The 21,750-nt window shown below is 64.1% G+C and overlaps 1 protein-coding gene across 1 annotated transcript in view; it reads right to left on the reverse strand.

The window, feature by feature from the left end:
• The window catches only part of kti12 (KTI12 chromatin associated homolog), a 60,370-nt gene extending 38,908 nt beyond the window's left edge, over nucleotides 1–21,462 (reverse strand). The window contains exon 1 of the mRNA XM_059640085.1: nucleotides 21,194–21,462. Within this exon, the coding sequence (XP_059496068.1) occupies nucleotides 21,194–21,338 (145 nt within the window). The 5' untranslated portion in view covers nucleotides 21,339–21,462. The remainder of the gene's footprint in view (nucleotides 1–21,193) is intronic.
• Nucleotides 21,463–21,750: the final 288 nt, after the last annotated feature.

Here is a 21,750-nt window from a genome sequence, read left to right on the forward strand (position 1 = left end):
GATTGGTTGTCTGACAGAAGGCAGAGAGTTAGGATAAAAGGCTGTTTTTCGGAATGGCAACCAGTGACAAGTGGTGTCCCGCGAGGTTCAGTGTTGGGGGCCGCAGCTGTGCACTTTATATATTAATGATCTGGATGAAGGGACTGGGGGCATTCTGGTGAAGTTTGCCGATGATACGAAGATAGGTGGACAAGCAGGTAGCACTGAGGAAGTAGGGAGGATGCAGAAAGATTTAGACAGTTTAGGAGAGTGGTCCAGGAAAAGGCTGATGAAATTCAACGTGAGCAAATGCGAGGTTCTGCACTTTGGAAAAAAAGAATACAGGCATGGGCTATTTTCTAAACGGTGAGAAAATTCATAAAGCAGAAGTACGAAGGGATCTGGGAGTGTTGGTCCAGGGTTCTCTAAAGGTTAACTTGCAGGTAGAGTCCATGATTAAGAAAGCGAATGTAATGTTGTTGTTTATCTCAAGAGGGTTGGAATATAAAAGCAGTGACGTGCTTCTGAGATTTTATAAAGCTCTAGTTAGGCCCCATTTAGAATACCGTGTCCAATTTTGGGCCCCGTACCTCAGGAAGAACATACTGGCGCTGGAGTGTGTCCAGTGGAGATTCACACGGATGATCCCTGGAATGGTAGGTTTAACGTACGATGAGCGGCTAAGGATCCTGGGACTGTATTCATTAGAGTTTAGAAGGTTGAGGGGAGATCTAATAGAAACTTACAAGATAATGTAAGGCTTAGAAAGGGTGGACGCTGGGAAGTTGTTTTCTTTGGGAGGGAAGACTAGGACCTGTGGGCATAGCCTTAGAATTTGAGGGGGTAAATTTAAAACGGAAATGAGGAGACATTTCTTCAGCCAGACAGTGGTGGGCCAGTGGAATTCATTGCCACGGAGCGCAGTGGAGGCCGGGATGTTAAATGCCTTCAAGGCAGAGATCGATAAATTCCTGATCTCACATGGAGTCAAGGGCTACAGGGAGAGTGCAGGGAAGTGGAGTTGAAATGCCCATCAGCCATGATTCAAATGGTGGAGTGGACTCGATGGGCTGAATGGCCTTACTTCCACTCCTACGTCTTATGGTCTTATACCCTTCCTACCAAGACGTAGTTCGAATATGCAGTGCCACTCTTACTGCAGTCCTTACAATTATACCATATTTATAAACAGATGCAGATACAGCACAATTAGTACCCTGTAGACCACACTTTTTTTTTAAAAAAGCCAGAGATTTCTCTGACCAAGTTAATGCCTGAATCTGGCAAACTGGTCAGTGGAGAGGAGACTGGGTAAAGGTCCTGAAGCCATTGGTTATGTTACAGCAAGGTATTAAAATCGGGAAAGTACTACACAGGGTGCCTCAACAACCAGTTTTGGGGCTCACTATTTTTGAGAATTATCAATGACTCGGGATTCAGAGATGGAGTGCAAAGATCAAAATTATAGACACACTTGATTAGCTTGCCCAAAGGGAAGAATAAAAAAAAGTGATGCAAGTAGTACCAGCATGACTGTAAAATAACTTCGAGATAAAAACAAAGTAAGACACTGAATCTGAATAATCACCAGAAACAAAGCAAGGACAATTTTACAGAGAAAGACTTGTATTATATAGTATGATCACATGAACACAAGCATCAAGAGCAGAGAAGTTTATTTGGTCTCTCAAATCTGTTTCTTCATTTTAATAGGAACACTTAATCAAATTATGGCCGGATCTCCCCAGTTTCCCCATAGTTCTTGCGCTGATCAAAAATCCGCAATGATCCAGCCTCCAATGATCTGAGAAAGTCAATTCCACTAACAACCTTTGGGGAGAAAACAAATTCCTCCCGACCTAAGTCGTAAATGGAAAACCCTTTGTTTTTAAGCTGTCATTCCACACCGCCCCCACCCAACTTTCCAGTTTTAGACTCGACCATGACGAAGAACACCCTCTCAGCATTCACCCAGTCAAATCCCTTGGATTCTCAAATGCTTCAACAGGACCACCTCTCATTTTGCTAAATCTCAATGACAATGGCCTACCTGCATCCACCTACCTTTCCTCAACCCCCACACCCTTCCCTCCCGAGTCCTAATAAAGGGTGTAAACTCACAACGGTGACTTTCCTGCTCCACTGATGCTGCCTGACTTCTTGTGTTCCTCCAGCTCCACACTGTATTGACCCTGACTCCAGTATCTACAGTTCTTGCTATCTCCAAGTACAGGCCTAATCCCTGCTCGTAAAACAACCCTCGCTATCAGCTGCAATAGGTTTCAAAGCATGTAAGAAGCAAGAAAGAAGTCCAGTCACTACTGTAATACAGGAAGGCAACACCTAATCTGAACACAGCAAGCTTCCATAACTGCAGTAGGTTACCAGCTTATAGAACAATCATGAAGTTTTCACCTTTCATCCCTGCACCACAAACATGTCACCCCATTCTAATTCCATTTCCGAGCTCCTGATTAGTAAGATTGCAGCTTACAGCATCCCAGGCAGACATCCAAGTTCCTTTGAAGTGATTTGGAGGTTTCCACCTCAACTACAAACTGGATAGCAAATTGCAGACACCCAACACCAGCACTCCCTCTGGTAGTGCTTCATGCTATACAGACCTCCAAAGTCCATGCATGGCAGCTGCTTCCAGAAACTGATCAGTATCTCCAGAACCTCCCAGAGCTGGGGTGTCTCAGTTTAGAGGAAAGGCTGCCCACCACAACCACTCCCTCACCTTCCCCTTTGAGAGAACAAGCTTTTCATGTCTCTTCTAAACCCTCTATCAATCATCTCAAATCTGTGTTTCTGGAAACTGGCCTCTCTGCTGGGGGATATAGATCTTCTTGTTCACTTTAAGCCCTTTAATTATTTTGTATTTCTCAATTAAGTCATGTCTCTGCTTCCTCTGTTTTAAGGAGAACAGCCCTAGAATATCCAACCTTTCTTCACTTCTGCAATTTTCTAGCTCTGGCAACATTCTTGTAAATCTAGTACTCTCTCTCAGAACACTGATGTCCTTTCTGTAATGTGGTGAAGCTGTGGCCTAAGCAGTTCCAATCTTGCATCCCACATTTGTGTTTAATACCCTATGCAATAAAAAGGACAGAATCACACTTGAGGGCAATAGACTTTGGTTCTACCACACCTCCTGGAACATTCAGCTTCAACCTCTTAACATGTTTTTAGGAATGCAGTACAGGCTGTTACAGATTCTGGGCTGGAGTAGTCCTCTTAGAAGCAAAAGCTCCATTTTACAGAAAAAAAAAGAGATAATGAACAGCATAAAGTTACCTTTAGAGACCTGTGGACGTGCACTCCAAGGTCCCTCACTGTTTCTACTGATCTCAATGTCTTCCTATTTATATCTCCCCAAATGCATATCTTCACATTTCTTTGAATTGAATTCCATTTGCTGCTTATCTACCAACTCAATCAATAGATATCGTCCTCTAGTCAGAAGCCATTTTCCTCACTAGCAACAACACAGACAATTTCACATTGGTAAATTTTGCAGACAATCATGCCTTCCACATACAAGTCTAAGTTATTAAGATATACCACAAGCAGCAAGTGAGCTACACTAGCCTTGCAGAAACTGCTTTCCATTGCAAAAACATCCATCAACCTCCGTATTTGCTTCCTGTCATGGAGCCAAATTTGGAACCAAATCCCCTGTATCCTATTGACTTTAATTTTTCTGACTAATTCGCCATGACAGACCTTGTCAAAAGCCTCCCTAGAATTCATGTAGATGAATTCAATCCACCATGTTATATCCTTAAAACATTCAATTCAGCTACTAAGACAATATTCCTGGATCAAAACCATGCAGGCCATGAATAATCAATGCCTTAAGTAATAGCTCATCCAATCTCTCAGAACCGACTCTGGTAATTCACAAACTGCTAAAACCAAACTGACCAACTTATAATTATTTTGCCAATCTCTTACAGCATTTTTGAATAACAATCTGTTAGGGCTGTCTATGAATTAGCAGCAAAATAAAAGGCTGGCAGCCACCCATGGCTAATGCAGCAGAACATGGCTGACAGTAGTTGCAGGACTAGGGAAAATATTTGCTTAATGTAGTCTTCAATGATATAATCATTGTAAAATCCAGGTTATAGAATGTGCAGCTGCAGTTGCTTACATAGATAAGAACATTTCACACTAATTAGTAGTTTCTCTTGAATAACTTAATCAAATCTGCTACAATGAGAGTAGGTTTTAGTTAAGATTCTTCAAATAATAGATATAGATTCTGAAGTCGTTATAGAGCCACATAGCTACAAAAAAAATTCACTAAAAACATTCTGAAGCTTTTTGTGTGCCTTGTTGTACTGAGAAATGAAGCTATACTGTATATCAATGTCACCTGACACCACCCCTTGACTCGGACTCTATGGAAAATATGAGAGATCTAACACAGTTCAACGTTCACACACCTCCAGTCCCCTGGCACCCTGTCTGTATCTAGTGAGATGGGTTAAAAAGTCCCTACAGCGTTCACTATTTTCTCCCTGGGAGGACACCTTCCAAGGCAAGGCCATATGGAAAGAAGATAGAGATAACAAGGTGTAGAGCTGGATGAACTCAGCAGGCCAAGCAGCATCATAGGCACAGGAAAGCTGATGTTTCGGGTCTACAGCCTTCTTCAGAAATGTAGAACTCAGGAGGAGGAAGGACGCAATCCCTTTGATGACATTGTACTCCAGACTTCCCAACAAAAAAAAAGCCAAAGTGTAATGATGGAAATCAGAAACACAACAAAAATTGCTAGAAAATCTCAGCATGTCTGGCTGTATCTGCACAGAGAAAGCACAGTTCACATTTCAGGTCCGGTGACCCTTCAGAATTTTTTTAGGTCTTCCAACAGCTAGAGGGAGATAGAGGGATAAGTACGTGAGCAGGTTACAGAAAAACGTGAGTGCAACAGGGTTGTTGCGGTGGGTGATTTTAAGTTCCCATATGTTGGCTATAATTCCCATAGCAGTCAGGGGCATTTTGGGTGAAATTTATTAGGTAAGTCCAGGTGGGTTTCTTGAAACAATGTGTAAATAGATCAACTAGGGAAGGGGCCGTACTAGATCTGGTTTGGGGAATGAGCCTGGCCAGGTTTCAGTGGGGTTCCATAATCCTGTAAGTAAGTTTTAAGTTCTACCTGAACGCTACAGTCAAGAAAGCACACCAACACCTCTACTCCTTCAGAAGGCTAAGAAAATTTGGCACGTCCAGAACGGCTCTTACCAATTTTTACAGATGCATCATAGAAAGCATCTGAGGATGCATCACAGTTGTATGGCAACTGCTCTGCCCAAGACCGCAAGAAATTACAGTCGTGAACACAACCAATCCAGTCTTCAATCCACTGACTTGGTCTATACTTCTTGCTGCTTCAGAAAAGCAGCCAAAACAATCAAAGACCCCTCCCACCCCAGTTATTCTCTCTTCCATTGGGCAGAAGACAAGGAAGTTTGAAAACACGTACCAACAGATTCAAGAACAGATTCTTCCCTGCTGTTATCTGACCTATGAACGGGCCTCTAATATACTGGAGTTGATCTTTCTCGGCATCTTCTCTGTAGCTGTAACACTATATTCTGCATTCTGTTCTATTACTGTGATGTACTTATGTAAGTTATGATTCTCTTGGATAGTATGGAAAACAGTACTTTTCACTGTATATAGGTACACATGACCATAACAAATCAAATCAGCTCAACTTATGGATACAGATAGAGTAGCCCTCAGGTAAAATCTAAATTGGGGGAAGGCTAATTACAACAATATTGGACAGGAACTGGGAATGTAAACTAGAGCAGCTGTTTGAGAGCCAATCCACATCTGTCAGGTGGGACTCTTTTAAAGGCCTGTTGATTAAAGTTCATGACTTACAGGAGCATGCTAAAGTGAAGGATAAGGATGGCAAGCTTTAGGAACCTTGGATAACAAGAAAAATTGCAAGGTTAGTCAAAAATAGAATGGAGGCCTACGTAAGGTTTTGGAAACTGAAGACAGGCAGAGCTCTTGGAGAATATAAAGAAAGCAGGAAAGAACTTTAGAAAAGGAGTTAGGAGGGCTTAAAAAAAAGGCCATGAAATAACCTTGGCAAACAGGATTACAGAAAATCCCAAGGATTTTTATATGTATAAAAAGAGCAGGAAGGTAGCTAAAGAAAGTAGGTCCACTCAAGGATATTTATGCGTGGAGCGTAGGATGATGGCAAGGTCCTTAGCCACTTTAACAAATACTTTGCACTGGTACTCATAAAAGAGAAGGACATGGTGAGTCAAGAGTGGGGATTGTTGATGTACCAGTGCATTTGATATGAAAAAGGTGACGTTGGGGGTCTTAAAGAGCATTAAGGTAGAGCATCAAGCTTAGGACCTGATGGGATCTATCCCAGAAGAGAGGAAGAACATTGTTAGGGCCTTGTATCCTCTTTAGTCAAAGGCAAGGACCCAGGGGATTGGAGTGTAATTACTGTTGTTCCTTTAAGGTGGGCAACAAGGATAATCCAGGAAATTATAGGTCCAAGAGCCTTGTATGAATGGTAGGAAAATTCGAGAAGAGTCTTAGGGACTTGCATTTGGAGGAAAATGGACTTCATAGCATCGGGCAGTATGGTTTTGTGCTGGGGAGGTTATGTCTCACAAACTGATTGAATTTGAGTGGCAAAGATGATTTACGACGGCAAAATAGTGGATGTTGTTTATGTTGACTTTAGCAAGGCCCCTGAAAAGGTCCCTCATGGCAGGATGGTGCAGAAGGTAAAGTCAGATGGGATCTGCAGTGAGCTGATAAAATTTGTCAGTGGTAGAATCTGCCCACGAAGCGCTGGTGTTATGTCCCGCTTTCTATTTAGAAAAAGAATAGAACAGAAAGCTGGACATAACACCAGCGCTTTGTCGGAGGCTCGCTGATGATGTTACCTAGAATGGTGACGAACCGTCTGAAAACTAACCTTCCAGCTCAGCGAGCAAACTCTCATCCAGGGCCATTTCAATTCCATGGTAGGGTCTTTCTATCAGCCAGGACACAGCAATTATCACACACACACACACACACCTTCAAAAGTATAACATAGTGTCTTCAAGTCAAACTCAAGAGACTGGATCATAATATCCAGGCTGATGCTCCAGGGCAGCACCGAAAGAATCAGAGGTATCTCCTTTCAGCCGAGATGTTTAAGCCAAGGCTCTATCTGCTCCATCAGTAGGAGTAAAGATTCTGTGATATTGCTTGAGGAAGATCAGTAGTGCCTGCAAATACTTAACCTTCAACTGAAGGTCATAATCACAATGCTGTTTTTTGGGAGATTGCTGTGTGCAGGCTGGCAGCTACATTCACCGTGACAGTAATGGTACTTAAAATATGTTATTAGTGATAAACCACTTTGGAACATCCCAAGGCTGTGAAATGCACTGTAATAAAAAAAGCAAGTTTTTCTAGATTGATGCATGAGCCAAGATGGGCCAGACAGCTTCAACAAAAATAAATGACTGCAGATGCTGGAGATCAGAGATAAAATCAACATGCTACAGAATCTCAGCGGGTCTCAAAGCACTCTCTGTTGAGAGAAACAGAACTAATGCTGAGTCCAATCAAGAATCTTCTTTGGAACAGAGGTTCTGAATGTTTGGAACAAAAACAAAAGTTGCTGGAAAAGCTCAGGTCTGGCAGCATCTGAGAAGAAAAGAGAGTTAACATTTTTGGGTCCAGTGACCCTTCCTCAGAACTTGAATGTTTACTCTGATTGGTTACTCTTCTTCCTCTCTCACAGATGCTGTCAGACCTGAAAGGGTTTCTCCAGCATTCATTCTGAGCCCCAAGAGCTCTCCTGATCTGTATTTATCTGCTGAATGTATGCACCACTACCAGATGTACTGGACTGTACAGTAAGCATCTTTCTCTTTAAAATTCATTCTTGAGATGATAATTTTTTTCTCTTTTTTAAAAGGGTTACATTCTAGAAGTTGGCCCAGGGCCACCATCAGCAGACTCCCAAGAGCAAGTTAACCATCTGCATCAGCTCAGGAATACAATGGAAATGGAAACCATTATCCTCAAAGATAGTACTGAAAGGCTCAACTTCTAACTTTTGAATGTGAAGATTTAACACTCAACCATTCAGCTGGGAAGACAGCACAACTGCAAGTGATTTTATTATTATGGATTTCTACCTTCAATGCATCTCACCAAAATACAGGGGATGAACTTTAAAGAATCTTTAAAGTCTTTAGAAGTCTTAAAAGAATCAAAATCCCCAGGAAAGATAGAAAGCTTTGGACCAATCATTTCTGAAGGATTCCTACAAAAGACACTAATCTTCAAGTATTTGCACAACAGCCTGAACACAGAGGAGTGTAAACCACCTGAAGTTTTTCATTAGTTGACAACAAAGTGTAAACGCACACTATTCTCTCAAACACATCTCTTTCAAGTTAGGAGATAGTAGGAACTGCCGATGCTGGAGAATCTGAGATAACAAGGTGTTAAGCTGGATGAACACAGTTTCGGGTCTGAGGTCTTTCCTGCTCCTCTGATGCTGCTTGATGCTGTGTTCATCCAGCTCTACACCTTGTTATCTCTTTCAAGTTACTGCTGGGAACATGGTTACACTACAGCTCCAACAAACATCTGAACTCCCCTCAAGCAACTTATCACTTCACACATTTCAGCCTTGCTACTAATCAATCTCAATAACAATAACTAAAAGCTGATGACCTCATCATTTCCAATACATTTTCCCTTCCCAGCTTCATGAACAACAGGTGTGGTGCTGGATGAACACAGCAGGCCAAGCAGCATCTCAGGAGCACAAAAGCTGACATTTCGGGCTTAGACCCTTCAGGCCCGAACGTCAGCTTTTGTGCTCCTGAGACGTTGCTTGGCCTGCTGTGTTCATCCAGCTTCACACTTTGTTATCTCAGATTCTTGAGCACCTGCAGTTCCCATTATCTCTGACCAGCTTCACAAAGATATTTTGCAGCTCAATGGGTAGCACCCAAACCTCTAAATTACGTGGTTGTGTTCTGAAGTACCACTTATTCAATAAAGATCATGGCCAAACTCTGTAGATGGGTGCCATTTTGATATCACTCACTAAACCAAGGCCCCTATCGGCCCTCTCTGCATACAGCATCCCTGCCTTCCCTCTCTGTATAACACTTTCCTGTCCATATCTCCCCCATGCACTCTTTATCACATATTAACCTCTATCTCCCATCCCAATAACCGTTCCAAAGCAATATCCCATCTCCACAATCCAGCCCCTTCCCCAACCCCTGAGCACCACAGTCCCACCCCCTTCCCACATCACAGACCCATCCCATAGGCCTACCCTACAGCCCCTCCACCACCACGCATCTCCATCCCATAGACCAGCCCCTCCCCCCAACCCCACCCAACCCCCTCCCACAGCCCTGTCCCACAGGACTGCCCCACAGCCCCCTGCCCACCGCCCCACAGCCCCCCGCCCCACAGGACCGACCCACAGCCCCCTGCCCCGGCCAGCCACACAGCCCCGCCCCACAGCCCCAGCCCCGCCCCACAGCGCCCCGCAGCCCCATCACGCCCCACAGGACCGCCTCGCCCACCCGCCGCGCCCCGCCCCCCCGCCGCGCCCCACAGGACCGCCTCGCACCCCCCCGCCGCGCCCCACAGGACCGCCCCGCCCCCCCCCCCGCCGCGCCCCACAGGACCGACCCACAGACCCCTGCCCCGGCCAGCCACACAGCCCCGCCCCACAGCCCCAGCCCCGCCCCACAGCCCCATCACGCCCCACAGGACCGCCTCGCCCCCCCCCCCGCCGCGCCCCACAGGACCGCCTCGCCCACCCGCCGCGCCCCGCCCCCCCGCCGCGCCCCACAGGACCGCCTCGCCCACCCGCCGCGCCCCGCCCCCCCCCCGCCGCGCCCCACAGGACCGCCCCGCGCCCCCCCCGCCGCACCCCACAGGACCGCCCCGCCCCCCCCCCACAGGACCGCCCCGACCCCCCCCGCCGCGCCCCACAGGACCGCCCCGACCCCCCCCGCCGCGCCCCACAGGACCGCCCCGCCCCCCCCGCCGCGCCCCACAGGACCGCCTCGCCCCCCCCGCCGCGCCCCGCCCCCCCCCCGCCGCGCCCCACAGGACCGCCTCGCCCCCCCCCGCCGCGCCCCGCCCCCCCCCCGCCGCGCCCCACAGGACCGCCTCGCCCCCCCCCCGCCGCGCCCCACAGGACCGCCTCGCCCCCCCCCCCCGCCGTGCCCCACAGGACCGCCTCGCCCCCCCCGCCCCGCCCCCCCCCGCCGCGCCCCACAGGACCGCCGCGCCCCACAGGACCGCCTCGCGCCCCCCCCGCCGTGCCCCACAGGACCGCCTCGCCCCCCACAGGACCGCCTCGCCCCCCCCCCCCCCGCCGCGCGCCACAGGACCGCCTCGCCCCCCCCCGCCGCGCCCCACAGGACCGCCTCGCCCCCCCCGCCGCGCCCCACAGGACCGCCTCGCGCCCCCCCCCGCCGCGCCCCACAGGACCGCCTCGCGCCCCCCCCCCGCCGCGCCCCACAGGACCGCCTCGCGCCCCCCCCCCGCCGCGCCCCACAGGACCGCCTCGCGCCCCCCCCCGCCGCGCCCCACAGGACCGCCTCGCGCCCCCCCCCGCCGCGCCCCACAGGACCGCCTCGCCCCCCCCCCCGCCGCGCCCCACAGGACCGCCTCGCCCCCCCCCCGCCGCGCCCCACAGGACCGCCTCGCCCCCCCCCACCGCCTCGCCCCCCCCCCGCCGCGCCCCACAGGACCGCCTCGCCCCCCCCCCCCCCGCTGCGCCCCACAGGACCGCCTCGCCCCCCCCCCGCCGCGCCCCACAGGACCGCCTCGCCCCCCCCCCCCCCCCACCGCCGCGCCCCCCACCGCCGCGCCCCACAGGACCGCCTCGCCCCCCCCCCCCCCGCCGCGCCCCACAGGACCGCCTCGCCCCCCCCGCCGCGCCCCACAGGACCGCCTCGCGCCCCCCCCCGCCGCGCCCCACAGGACCGCCTCGCGCCCCCCCCCGCCGCGCCCCACAGGACCGCCTCGCGCCCCCCCCCGCCGCGCCCCACAGGACCGCCTCGCGCCCCCCCCCGCCGCGCCCCACAGGACCGCCTCGCGCCCCCCCCCGCCGCGCCCCACAGGACCGCCTCGCGCCCCCCCCCCGCCGCGCCCCACAGGACCGCCTCGCGCCCCCCCCCGCCGCGCCCCACAGGACCGCCTCGCCCCCCCCCCCGCCGCGCCCCACAGGACCGCCTCGCCCCCCCCCGCCGCGCCCCACAGGACCGCCTCGCCCCCCCCCACCGCCTCGCCCCCCCCCCGCCGCGCCCCACAGGACCGCCTCGCCCCCCCCCCCCCCGCCGTGCCCCACAGGACCGCCTCGCCCCCCCCCCGCCGCGCCCCACAGGACCGCCTCGCCCCCCCCCCCCCACCGCCGCGCCCCCCACCGCCGCGCCCCACAGGACCGCCTCGCCCCCCCCCCCCCCCACCGCCGCGCCCCCCACCGCCGCGCCCCACAGGACCGCCTCGCCCCCCCCCCCGCCGTGCCCCACAGGACCGCCTCGCCCCCCCCGCCGCGCCCCACAGGACCGCCTCGCACCCCCCCACCGCCGCGCCCCCCACCGCCGCGCCCCACAGGACCGCCTCGCCCCCCCCCCCCCCCGCCGCGCCCCACAGGACCGCCTCACCCCCCCCCCCCCCCGCCGCGCCCCACAGGACCGCCTCGCCCCCCCCCCCGCTGCGCCCCACAGGACCGCCTCGCCCCCCCCGCCGCGCCCCACAGGACCGCCTCCCCCCCCCCCGCCGCGCCCCACAGGACCGCCTCCCACCCCCCCCGCCGCGCCCCACAGGACCGCCTCCCCCCCCCCGCCGCGCCCCACAGGACCGCCTCCCCCCCCCCCCCGCCGCGCCCCACAGGACCGCCTCGCCCCCCCCCCGCCGCGCCCCACAGGACCGCCTCGCCCCCCCCCCGCCGCGCCCCACAGGACCGCCTCGCCCCCCCCCCCGCCGCGCCCCACAGGACCGCCTCGCCCCCCCACAGGACCGCCTCGCCCCCCCACAGGACCGCCTCGCCCCCCCACAGGACCGCCTCGCCCCCCCCCCCCGCCGCGCCCCACAGGACCGCCTCGTCCCCCCCCCGCCGCGCCCCACAGGACCGCCTCGCCCCCCACAGGACCGCCTCGCCCCCCCACAGGACCGCCTCGCCCCCCCACAGGACCGCCTCGCCCCCCCACAGGACCGCCTCGCCCCCCCACAGGACCGCCTCGCCCCCCCCCCCCGCCGCGCCCCACAGGACCGCCTCGTCCCCCCCCGCCGCGCCCCACAGGACCGCCTCGCCCCCCACAGGACCGCCTCGCCCCCCCACAGGACCGCCTCGCCCCCCACAGGACCGCCTCGCCCCCCACAGGACCGCCTCGCCCCCCCCCCCGCCGCGCCCCACAGGACCGCCTCGTCCCCCCCCGCCGCGCCCCACAGGACCGCCTCGCCCCCCCCCGCCGCGCCCCACAGGACCGCCTCGCCCCCCCCCCCCCGCCGCGCCCCACAGGACCGCCTCGCCCCCCCCCCGCCGCGCCCCACAGGACCGCCTCGCCCCCCCCCCGCCGCGCCCCACAGGACCGCCTCGCCCCCCACAGGACCGCCTCGCCCCCCACAGGACCGCCTCGCCCCCCCCCCACCGCCGCGCCCCACAGGACCGCCTCGTCCCCCCCCGCCGCGCCCCACAGGACCGCCTCGCCCCCCCCCGCCGCGCCCCACAGGACCGCTTCGCCCCCCACAGGACCGCCTCGCCCCCCCACAGGACCGCCTCGCCCCCCCCCCCCCGCCGCGCCCCACAGGACCGCCTCGTCCCCCCCCGCCGCGCCCCACAGGACCGCCTCGCCCCCCCCCCCGCCGCGCCCCACAGGACCGCCTCGCCCCCCCCCCGCCGCGCCCCACAGGACCGCCTCGCCCCCCCCCCCCGCCGCGCCCCACAGGACCGCCTCGCCCCCCCCCCCGCCGCGCCCCACAGGACCGCCTCGCACCCCCCCGCCGCGCCCCACAGGACCGCCTCGCCCCCCACAGGACCGCCTCGCCCCCCACAGGACCGCCTCGCCCCCCCACAGGACCGCCTCGCCCCCCCACAGGACCGCCTCGCCCCCCCCCCCGCCGCGCCCCACAGGACCGCCTCGTCCCCCCCCGCCGCGCCCCACAGGACCGCCTCGCCCCCCACAGGACCGCCTCGCCCCCCCACAGGACCGCCTCGCCCCCCACAGGACCGCCTCGCCCCCCCCCCCGCCGCGCCCCACAGGACCGCCTCGTCCCCCCCCGCCGCGCCCCACAGGACCGCCTCGCCCCCCCCCCCGCCGCGCCCCACAGGACCGCCTCGCACCCCCCCGCCGCGCCCCACAGGACCGCCTCGCCCCCCACAGGACCGCCTCGCCCCCCCACAGGACCGCCTCGCCCCCCCACAGGACCGCCTCGCCCCCCCCCCGCCGCGCCCCACAGGACCGCCTCGCCCCCCACAGGACCGCCTCGCCCCCCCACAGGACCGCCTCGCCCCCCCACAGGACCGCCTCGCCCCCCCACAGGACCGCCTCGCCCCCCCACAGGACCGCCTCGCCCCCCCACAGGACCGCCTCGCCCCCCCCCCCGCCGCGCCCCACAGGACCGCCTCGCCCCCCACAGGACCGCCTCGCCCCCCCACAGGACCGCCTCGCCCCCCCACAGGACCGCCTCGCCCCCCCACAGGACCGCCTCGCCCCCCCCCCCGCCGCGCCCCACAGGACCGCCTCGTCCCCCCCCGCCGCGCCCCACAGGACCGCCTCGCCCCCCCCCGCCGCGCCCCACAGGACCGCCTCGCCCCCCCCCCCCCGCCGCGCCCCACAGGACCGCCTCGCCCCCCCCCCCCGCCGCGCCCCACAGGACCGCCTCGCCCCCCCCCCCCGCCGCGCCCCACAGGACCGCCTCGCCCCCCCCCCCCCGCCGCGCCCCACAGGACCGCCTCGCCCCCCCCCCGCCGCGCCCCACAGGACCGCCTCGCCGCCCCCCCGCCCCACAGGACCGCCTCGCCCCCCCCCCCGCCGCGCCCCACAGGACCGCCTCGCCCCCCCCCCGCCGCGCCCCACAGGACCGCCTCGCCCCCCCCCCCGCCGCGCCCCACAGGACCGCCTCGCCCCCCCCCCCGCCGCGCCCCACAGGACCGCCTCGCCGCCCCCCCCCCGCCGCGCCCCACAGGACCGCCTCGCCCCCCGCCCCGCCGCGCCCCACAGGACCGCCTCGCCCCCCCCCGCCGCGCCCCACAGGACCGCCGCGCCCCACAGGACCCGCCTCGCCCCACAGGACCGCCGCGCCCCACAGGACCGCCTCGCCCCACAGGACCGCCTCGCCCCACAGGACCGCCTCGCCCCCCCCCCCCCGCCGCGCCCCACAGGACCGCCTCACCCACCCGCCGCGCCCCGCCCCCCCCCGCCGCGCCCCACAGGACCGCCTCGCCCCCCCCGCCGCGCCCCACAGGAGCGCCTCGCGCCCCCCCACAGGACCGCCTCGCGCCCCCCCACAGGACCGCCTCGCCTCCCGCCCGCCCCCGCCCCCACAGCCCCACGCCCCCGCCCCGCCCACCCCCACGCCCCGCCCTCCCACACAGCCCCACGCCCCCGCCCGCTCCCCCCCACGCCCCCGCCCGCCCCCCCGCCCCCCCTCACAGCCCCACGCCCCCGCTCCACGCCCCTGCCCCCCCCCGCAGCCCCACGCCCCCGCCCGCCCCCCCGCCCCACACCACTGCCCGCCCCCCCCGCCGCCCCACGCCCCCGCCCGCCCCCCCGCCCCACACCACTGCCCCACAGCCCCTCCCCGCCCGCCCCCCCGCCCCACACCACTGCCCCACAGCCCCTCCCCGCCCGCCCCACACCACTGCCGCACAGCCCCTCCCCGCCCGCCCCCCCGCCCCACACCACTGCCCCACAGCCCCTCCCCGCCCGCCCCCCCGCCCCACACCACTGCCCCACAGCCCCTCCCCGCCCGCCCCCCCGCCCCACACCACTGCCCCACAGCCCCTCCCCGCCCGCCCCCCCGCCCCACACCACTGCCCCACAGCCCCTCCCCGCCCGCCCCCCCGCCCCACACCACTGCCCCACAGCCCCTCCCCGCACCTCCCCACAGCCCCTCCCCCCACCACTGCCCCACAGCCCCTCCCCCCAGCCCCTCCCCCACAGCCCCGCCCCACAGCCCCTCCCCCCATAGCCCCGCCCCACAGCCCCTCCCCCCACAGCCCCACCCCACACCACAGCCCCACAGCCCCTCCCCCCACAGCCCCACGCCACACCACAGCCCCACAGCCCCTCCCCCCACAGCCCCACGCCACACCACTGCCCCACAGCCCCTCCCCCCACAGCCCCACGCCACACCACTGCCCCACAGCCCCTCCCCCCACCACTGCCCCACAGCCCCTCCCCCCACAGCCCCGCCCCACAGCCCCTCCCCCCACAGCCCCACCCCACACCACTGCCCCACAGCCCCTCCCCCCACCCCCCCACAGCCCCACCCCACACCACTGCCCCACAGCCCCTCCCCCCACCCCCCACAGCCCCACCCCACACCACCCGCCCCACACCCCACACCGCCCCACAGCCCGACCCCCACCCCACACCACTGCCCCACAGCCCCACCCCCCACCGCCCCACCGCCCAACCCCCCACCGCCCCACTGCCCCACCCCACAGCCCCACCCCACACCCCCGCCCCACTGCCCCACCCCCCCACCCCACACCACTGCCCCACCCCCCCACACCACTGCCCCACCCCACACCACTGCCCCACCCCACACCACTGCCCCACCCCACCCCCCCACCCCACACCACCGCCCCACCCCACCCCCCCACCACTGCCCCACCCCACCCCCCCACCCCACCCCACACCACTGCCCCACCCCACCCCCCCCACCCCACCCCACACCACTGCCCCACCCCACCCCCCCACCCCACCCCACACCACTGCCCCACCCCACCCCCCCACTCCACACCACTGCCCCACCCCACCCCACCAACCCCACACCACTGCCCCACCCCACCCCACCCACCCCACACCACTGCCCCACCCCACCCCCCCCACCCCACACCACTGCCCCACCCCACACCACTGCCCCACCCCACACCACCTGCCCCACCCCACTGCCCCACCCCACACCACTGCCCCACACCACTGCCCCACACCACTGCCCCACACCACTGCCCCACACCACACCACCCACCCCACACCACTGCCCCACCCCACACCACTGCCCCACCCCACCCCACCCACCCCACACCACTGCCCCACCCCCCCACAGCCCCACCCCCCCACACCACTGCCCCACCCCCCCACCCCACACCACTGCCCCACCCCACACCACTGCCCCACCCCACACCACCCACCCCACACCACTGCCCCACCCCACACCACTGCCCCACACCACACCACCCACCCCACACCACTGCCCCACCCCACACCACTGCCCCACCCCACACCACCCACCCCACACCACTGCCCCACCCCACCCCACCCACCCCACACCACTGCCCCACCCCCCCACAGCCCCACCCCCCCACCCCACACCACTGCCCCACCCCAGACCACCCCACCCCACTGCCCCACCCCCCCCCACCCCACACCACTGCCCCACCCCAGACCACCCCACCCCACTGCCCCACCCCCCCCACCCCACACCACTGCCCCACCCCCCCCACCCCACACCACTGCCCCACCCCCCCCACCCCACACCACTGCCCCACCCCCCCCACCCCACACCACTGCCCCACCCCACTCCCCCACACCACTGCCCCACCCCACTCCCCCACACCACTGCCCCACCCCACCCCACCCCCCCCGCCCCACCCCACTGCCCCACCCCACCCCCCCACCCCACTGCCCCACCCCACCCCCCCACCCCACTGCCCCACCCCACGCCCCCACCCCCCACCACCGCCCCACCCCACACCACCGCCCCACCCCACACCACCCCACCCCCCCACCCCACACCACTGCCCCATCCCCCCACCCCACACCACCCCACCACCCCACACCACTGCCCCATCCCCCCACCCCACACCACCCCCCCACCACCGCCCACCCCACACCACCCCCCCACCACCGCCCCCCCCACCCCACTGCCCCACCCCCCCACCCCACACCACTGCCCCACCCCCCCACCCCACACCACTGCCCCACCCCCCCACCCCACACCACTCCCCCACCCCACACCCACCCACCCCACTGCCCCACCCCCCCACCCCACCCCACTGCCCCACCCCCCACCCGCCCCACCCCCCCACCCCACCCACCCACCCCACCCCCCCACCCCACCCACCCACCCCACTGCCCCACCCCACACCACTGCCCCACCCCCCCACCCCACACCACTGCCCCACCCCCCCACCCCACACCACTGCCCCACCCCCCCACCCCACACCACTCCCCCACCCCACACCACTGCCCCACCCCACACCACTGCCCCACCCCCCCACCCCACACCACTCCCCCACCCCACACCACTGCCCCACCCCCCCACCCCACACCACTCCCCCACCCCACACCACTGCCCCACCCCCCCCACCCCACACCACTCCCCCACCCCACACCACTGCCCCACCCCCCCACCCCACACCACTCCCCCACCCCACACCACTGCCCCACCCCCCCACCCCACACCACTCCCCCACCCCACACCACTGCCCCACCCCCCCACCCCACACCACTCCCCCACCCCACACCACTGCCCCACCCCCCCACCCCACACCACTCCCCCACCCCACACCACTGCCCCACCCCCCCACCCCACACCACTCCCCCACCCCACACCACTGCCCCACCCCCCCACCCCACACCACTCCCCCACCCCACACCACTCCCCCACTGCCCCACCCCCCCACACCACTGCCCCACCCCCCCACACCACTGCCCCACCCCCCCACACCACTGCCCCACCCCACACCACTGCCCCACCCCACACCACTGCCCCACCCCACCCCCCCACACCACCCCCCCACACCACCCCCCCACACCACTGCCCCACCCCACCCCCCCACACCACTGCCCCACCCCGCCCCCCCACCCTGCCCCACCCCCCTGCCCCACCCCACACCACCACCCCACCCCACCCCCCCACCCCACACCAAACCGCCCCACCCCCCCACCCCACTGCCCCACACCACCCCACCCCACTGCCCCAATGCCCCACCCAACTGCCCCACCCCCCCACCCACCCCCCACCACTGCCCCACCCCCCCACCCCCCACCACTGCCCCACCCCCCACCACTGCCCCACCCCCCACCCACCCCCCACCACTGCCCCACCCCCCCACCACCACTGCCCCCCCCCACCCACCCCCCACCACTGCCCCACCCCCAACCACTGCCCCACCCCCCCACCACCACTGCCCCCCCCCACCCACCCCCCACCACTGCCCCACCCCACCCCACCGCCCCGCCCCACACCACCGCCCCACCCCACACCACTGCCCCACCCCACCGCCCCACACCACCGCCCCACACCACACCACTGCCCCACCCCACACCACCCCACACCACTGCCCCACCCCACACCACTGCCCCACCCCACACCACTGCCCCACCCCACCCCACACCACTGCCCCACCCCACCCCACACCACTGCCCCACCCCACCCCACACCACCCCACCCCACCCCACACCACTGCCCCACCCCACCCCACCCCACACCACCCCACCCCACACCACCCCACCCCACTGCCCCACCCCACACCACTGCCCCACCCCCCCACCCCACACCACTGCCCCACCCCCCCCACTGCCCCACCCCCCCGCCCCACACCACTGCCCCACCCCCCCGCCCCACCCACCCCACTGCCCCACCCCCCCGCCCCACACCACTGCCCCACCCCCCCACCCCACCCCACTGCCCCACCCCCCCACCCCACCCACCCACCCCACTGCCCCACCCCACACCACTGCCCCACCCCCCCACCCCACACCACTCCCCCACCCCACACCCACCCACCCCTCTGCCCCACCCCCCCACCCCACACCACTGCCCCACCCCCCCACCCCACACCACTCCCCCACCCCACACCACTCCCCCACTGCCCCACCCCCCCACACCACTGCCCCACCCCCCCACACCACTGCCCCACCCCACACCACTGCCCCACTCCACACCACCCCCCCACACCACCCCCCCACACCACCGCCCCACACCACCGCCCCACACCACCGCCCCACACCACCCCCCCACACCACCCCCCCACACCACTGCCCCACCCCACCCCCCCGCCCCACCCACCCCACTGCCCCACCCCCCCGCCCCACACCACTGCCCCACCACCCACCCCACTGCCCCACCCCCCCACCCCACCCCACTGCCCCACCCCCCCACCCCACCCACCCACCCCACCGCCCCACCCCCCCACCCCACACCACTGCCCCACCCCCCCACCCCACACCACTCCCCCACCCCACACCCACCCACCCCACTGCCCCACCCCCCCACCCCACACCACTGCCCCACCCCCCCACCCCACACCACTCCCCCACCCCACACCCACCCACCCCACTGCCCCACCCCCCCACCCCACACCACTGCCCCACCCCCCCACCCCACACCACTCCCCCACCCCACACCACTGCCCCACCCCCCCACCCCACACCACTGCCCCACCCCCCCACCCCACACCACTCCCCCACCCCACACCACTGCCCCACCCCCCCACCCCACACCACTCCCCCACCCCACACCACTGCCCCACCCCCCCACCCCACACCACTCCCCCACCCCACACCACTCCCCCACTGCCCCACCCCCCCACACCACTGCCCCACCCCCCACACCACTGCCCCACCCCACACCACTGCCCCACCCCACACCACTGCCCCACCCCACACCACTGCCCCACACCACCCCCCCACACCACCCCCCCACACCACTGCCCCACACCACCGCCCCACACCACCGCCCCCACACCACCGCCCCACACCACTGCCCCACCCCGCCCCCCCACCCTGCCCCACCCCCCTGCCCCACCCCACACCACCGCCCCACCCCACCCCCCTGCCCCACCCCACACCACCACCCCACCCCACCCCCCCACCCCACACCAAACCGCCCCACCCCCCCACCCCACTGCCCCACACCACCCACCCCACTGCCCCACACCACTGCCCCACCCCACTGCCCCACCCCCCCACCCAACTGCCCCACCCCCCCACCCACCCCCCACTGCCCCACCCACCCCCCACCACTGCCCCACCCACCCCCCACCACTGCCCCACCCCCCCACCCACCCCCACCCACCCCTGCCCCCCCCCCCACCCACCCCTGCCCCCCCCCACCCACCCACCCCTGCCCCCCCCCACCCACCCACCCCTGCCCCACCCCCACCCACCCCTGCCCCACCCCACCCACCCACCCCTGCCCCACCCCCACCCACCCCTGCCCCACCCCCACCCACCCCTGCCCCACCCCCCACCACCGCCCCCCCCACCCACCCCTGCCCCCCCACCCCACACCACCGCCCCCCCACCCACCCCTGCCCCCCCACCCCACACCACTGCCCCCCCACCCACCCCTGCCCCCCCACCCCACACCACTGCCCCCCCCACCCCACTGCCCCCCCCCACCCCACACCACTGCCCCCCCACACCACTGCCCCCCCCACCCCTGCCCCCCCACCCCACACCCCTGCCCCCCCCACCCCACACCCCTGCCCCCCCCACCCACCCCTGCCCCACCCACCCCACACCACTGCCCCCCCACCCCACAGCCCCCCCCCACCCCACACCCCTGCCCCCCCCACCCACCCCCCTGCCCCCCCCCACCCCACACCCCCTGCCCCCCCCACCCCACACCCCTGCCCCCCCCACCCCACACCCCTGCCCCCCCCACACCCCTGCCCCCCCCCACCCCACACCCCTGCCCCCCCCTGCCCCCCCCCACCCCACACCCCTGCCCCCCCTGCCCCCCCCCACCCCACACCCCTGCCCCCCCCTGCCCCCCCCCACCCCTGCCCCCCCCTGCCCCCCCCACCCCTGCCCCCCACCCCTGCCCCCCCACCCCACACCCCTGCCCCCCCCCACCCCTGCCCCCCCACCCCACACCACTGCCCCCCCACCCCACACCACTGCCCCCCCCACCCCTCCACCCCACCCCTCCACCCCACACCACTGCCCCGCCCCACCGCCCCTCCCCCGCCCCCGCCCCTCCCCCACCACACCCTCACCGGCATACACCGAGTTTCTCTCCGCCCTCAGGTTCTCTTCCACCGCCGCCACTTTCCGCCGCCTCTCGCGGAAAAACTCGCTCAGCTCCGCCGCCCGGCGGCTCTTGCCACTGCAGGGAAAGCCGCACAGGATCACCAGCGGCATCGCAGCCCGGGTGACAGCGGGAGTTGTGGAGAAGCGGGTGTGAGGATCACGGGGGAAAGCAAGGTGAGAGTCGGCGCTGCTCCTTAAAGGTCCCGCGGCCTGGTTTTTCTGTCGGTGAATTAGAGGGAAGGCGCCGGCTGCAGCGCCACCGGCCGGGCAGGAGGCGTCATCGCAAACCCGGGTCACGTGGTCCCCTGCGGCCTCCTCCAATTTTGCCAACTTCAAATCCAGGTTAGAGTAATGCTGGGGATATTTAATATTATTGCAAAACTAAACCCAACGAAACAGAGTAGGCACCCTCTTATTTGATATTCTGCTCCATTAAACTAGCCCACTTGGAAATAGAGAGCACTAACCTAATTGCTGAAAAAGACCAGCTTTATCAATTCAGTTCAAGGTCCATCTGCTGCCA

Source organism: Stegostoma tigrinum, chromosome 36 (assembly GCF_030684315.1).
Source record: "Stegostoma tigrinum isolate sSteTig4 chromosome 36, sSteTig4.hap1, whole genome shotgun sequence".
Classification (NCBI taxonomy): domain Eukaryota; kingdom Metazoa; phylum Chordata; class Chondrichthyes; order Orectolobiformes; family Stegostomatidae; genus Stegostoma; species Stegostoma tigrinum.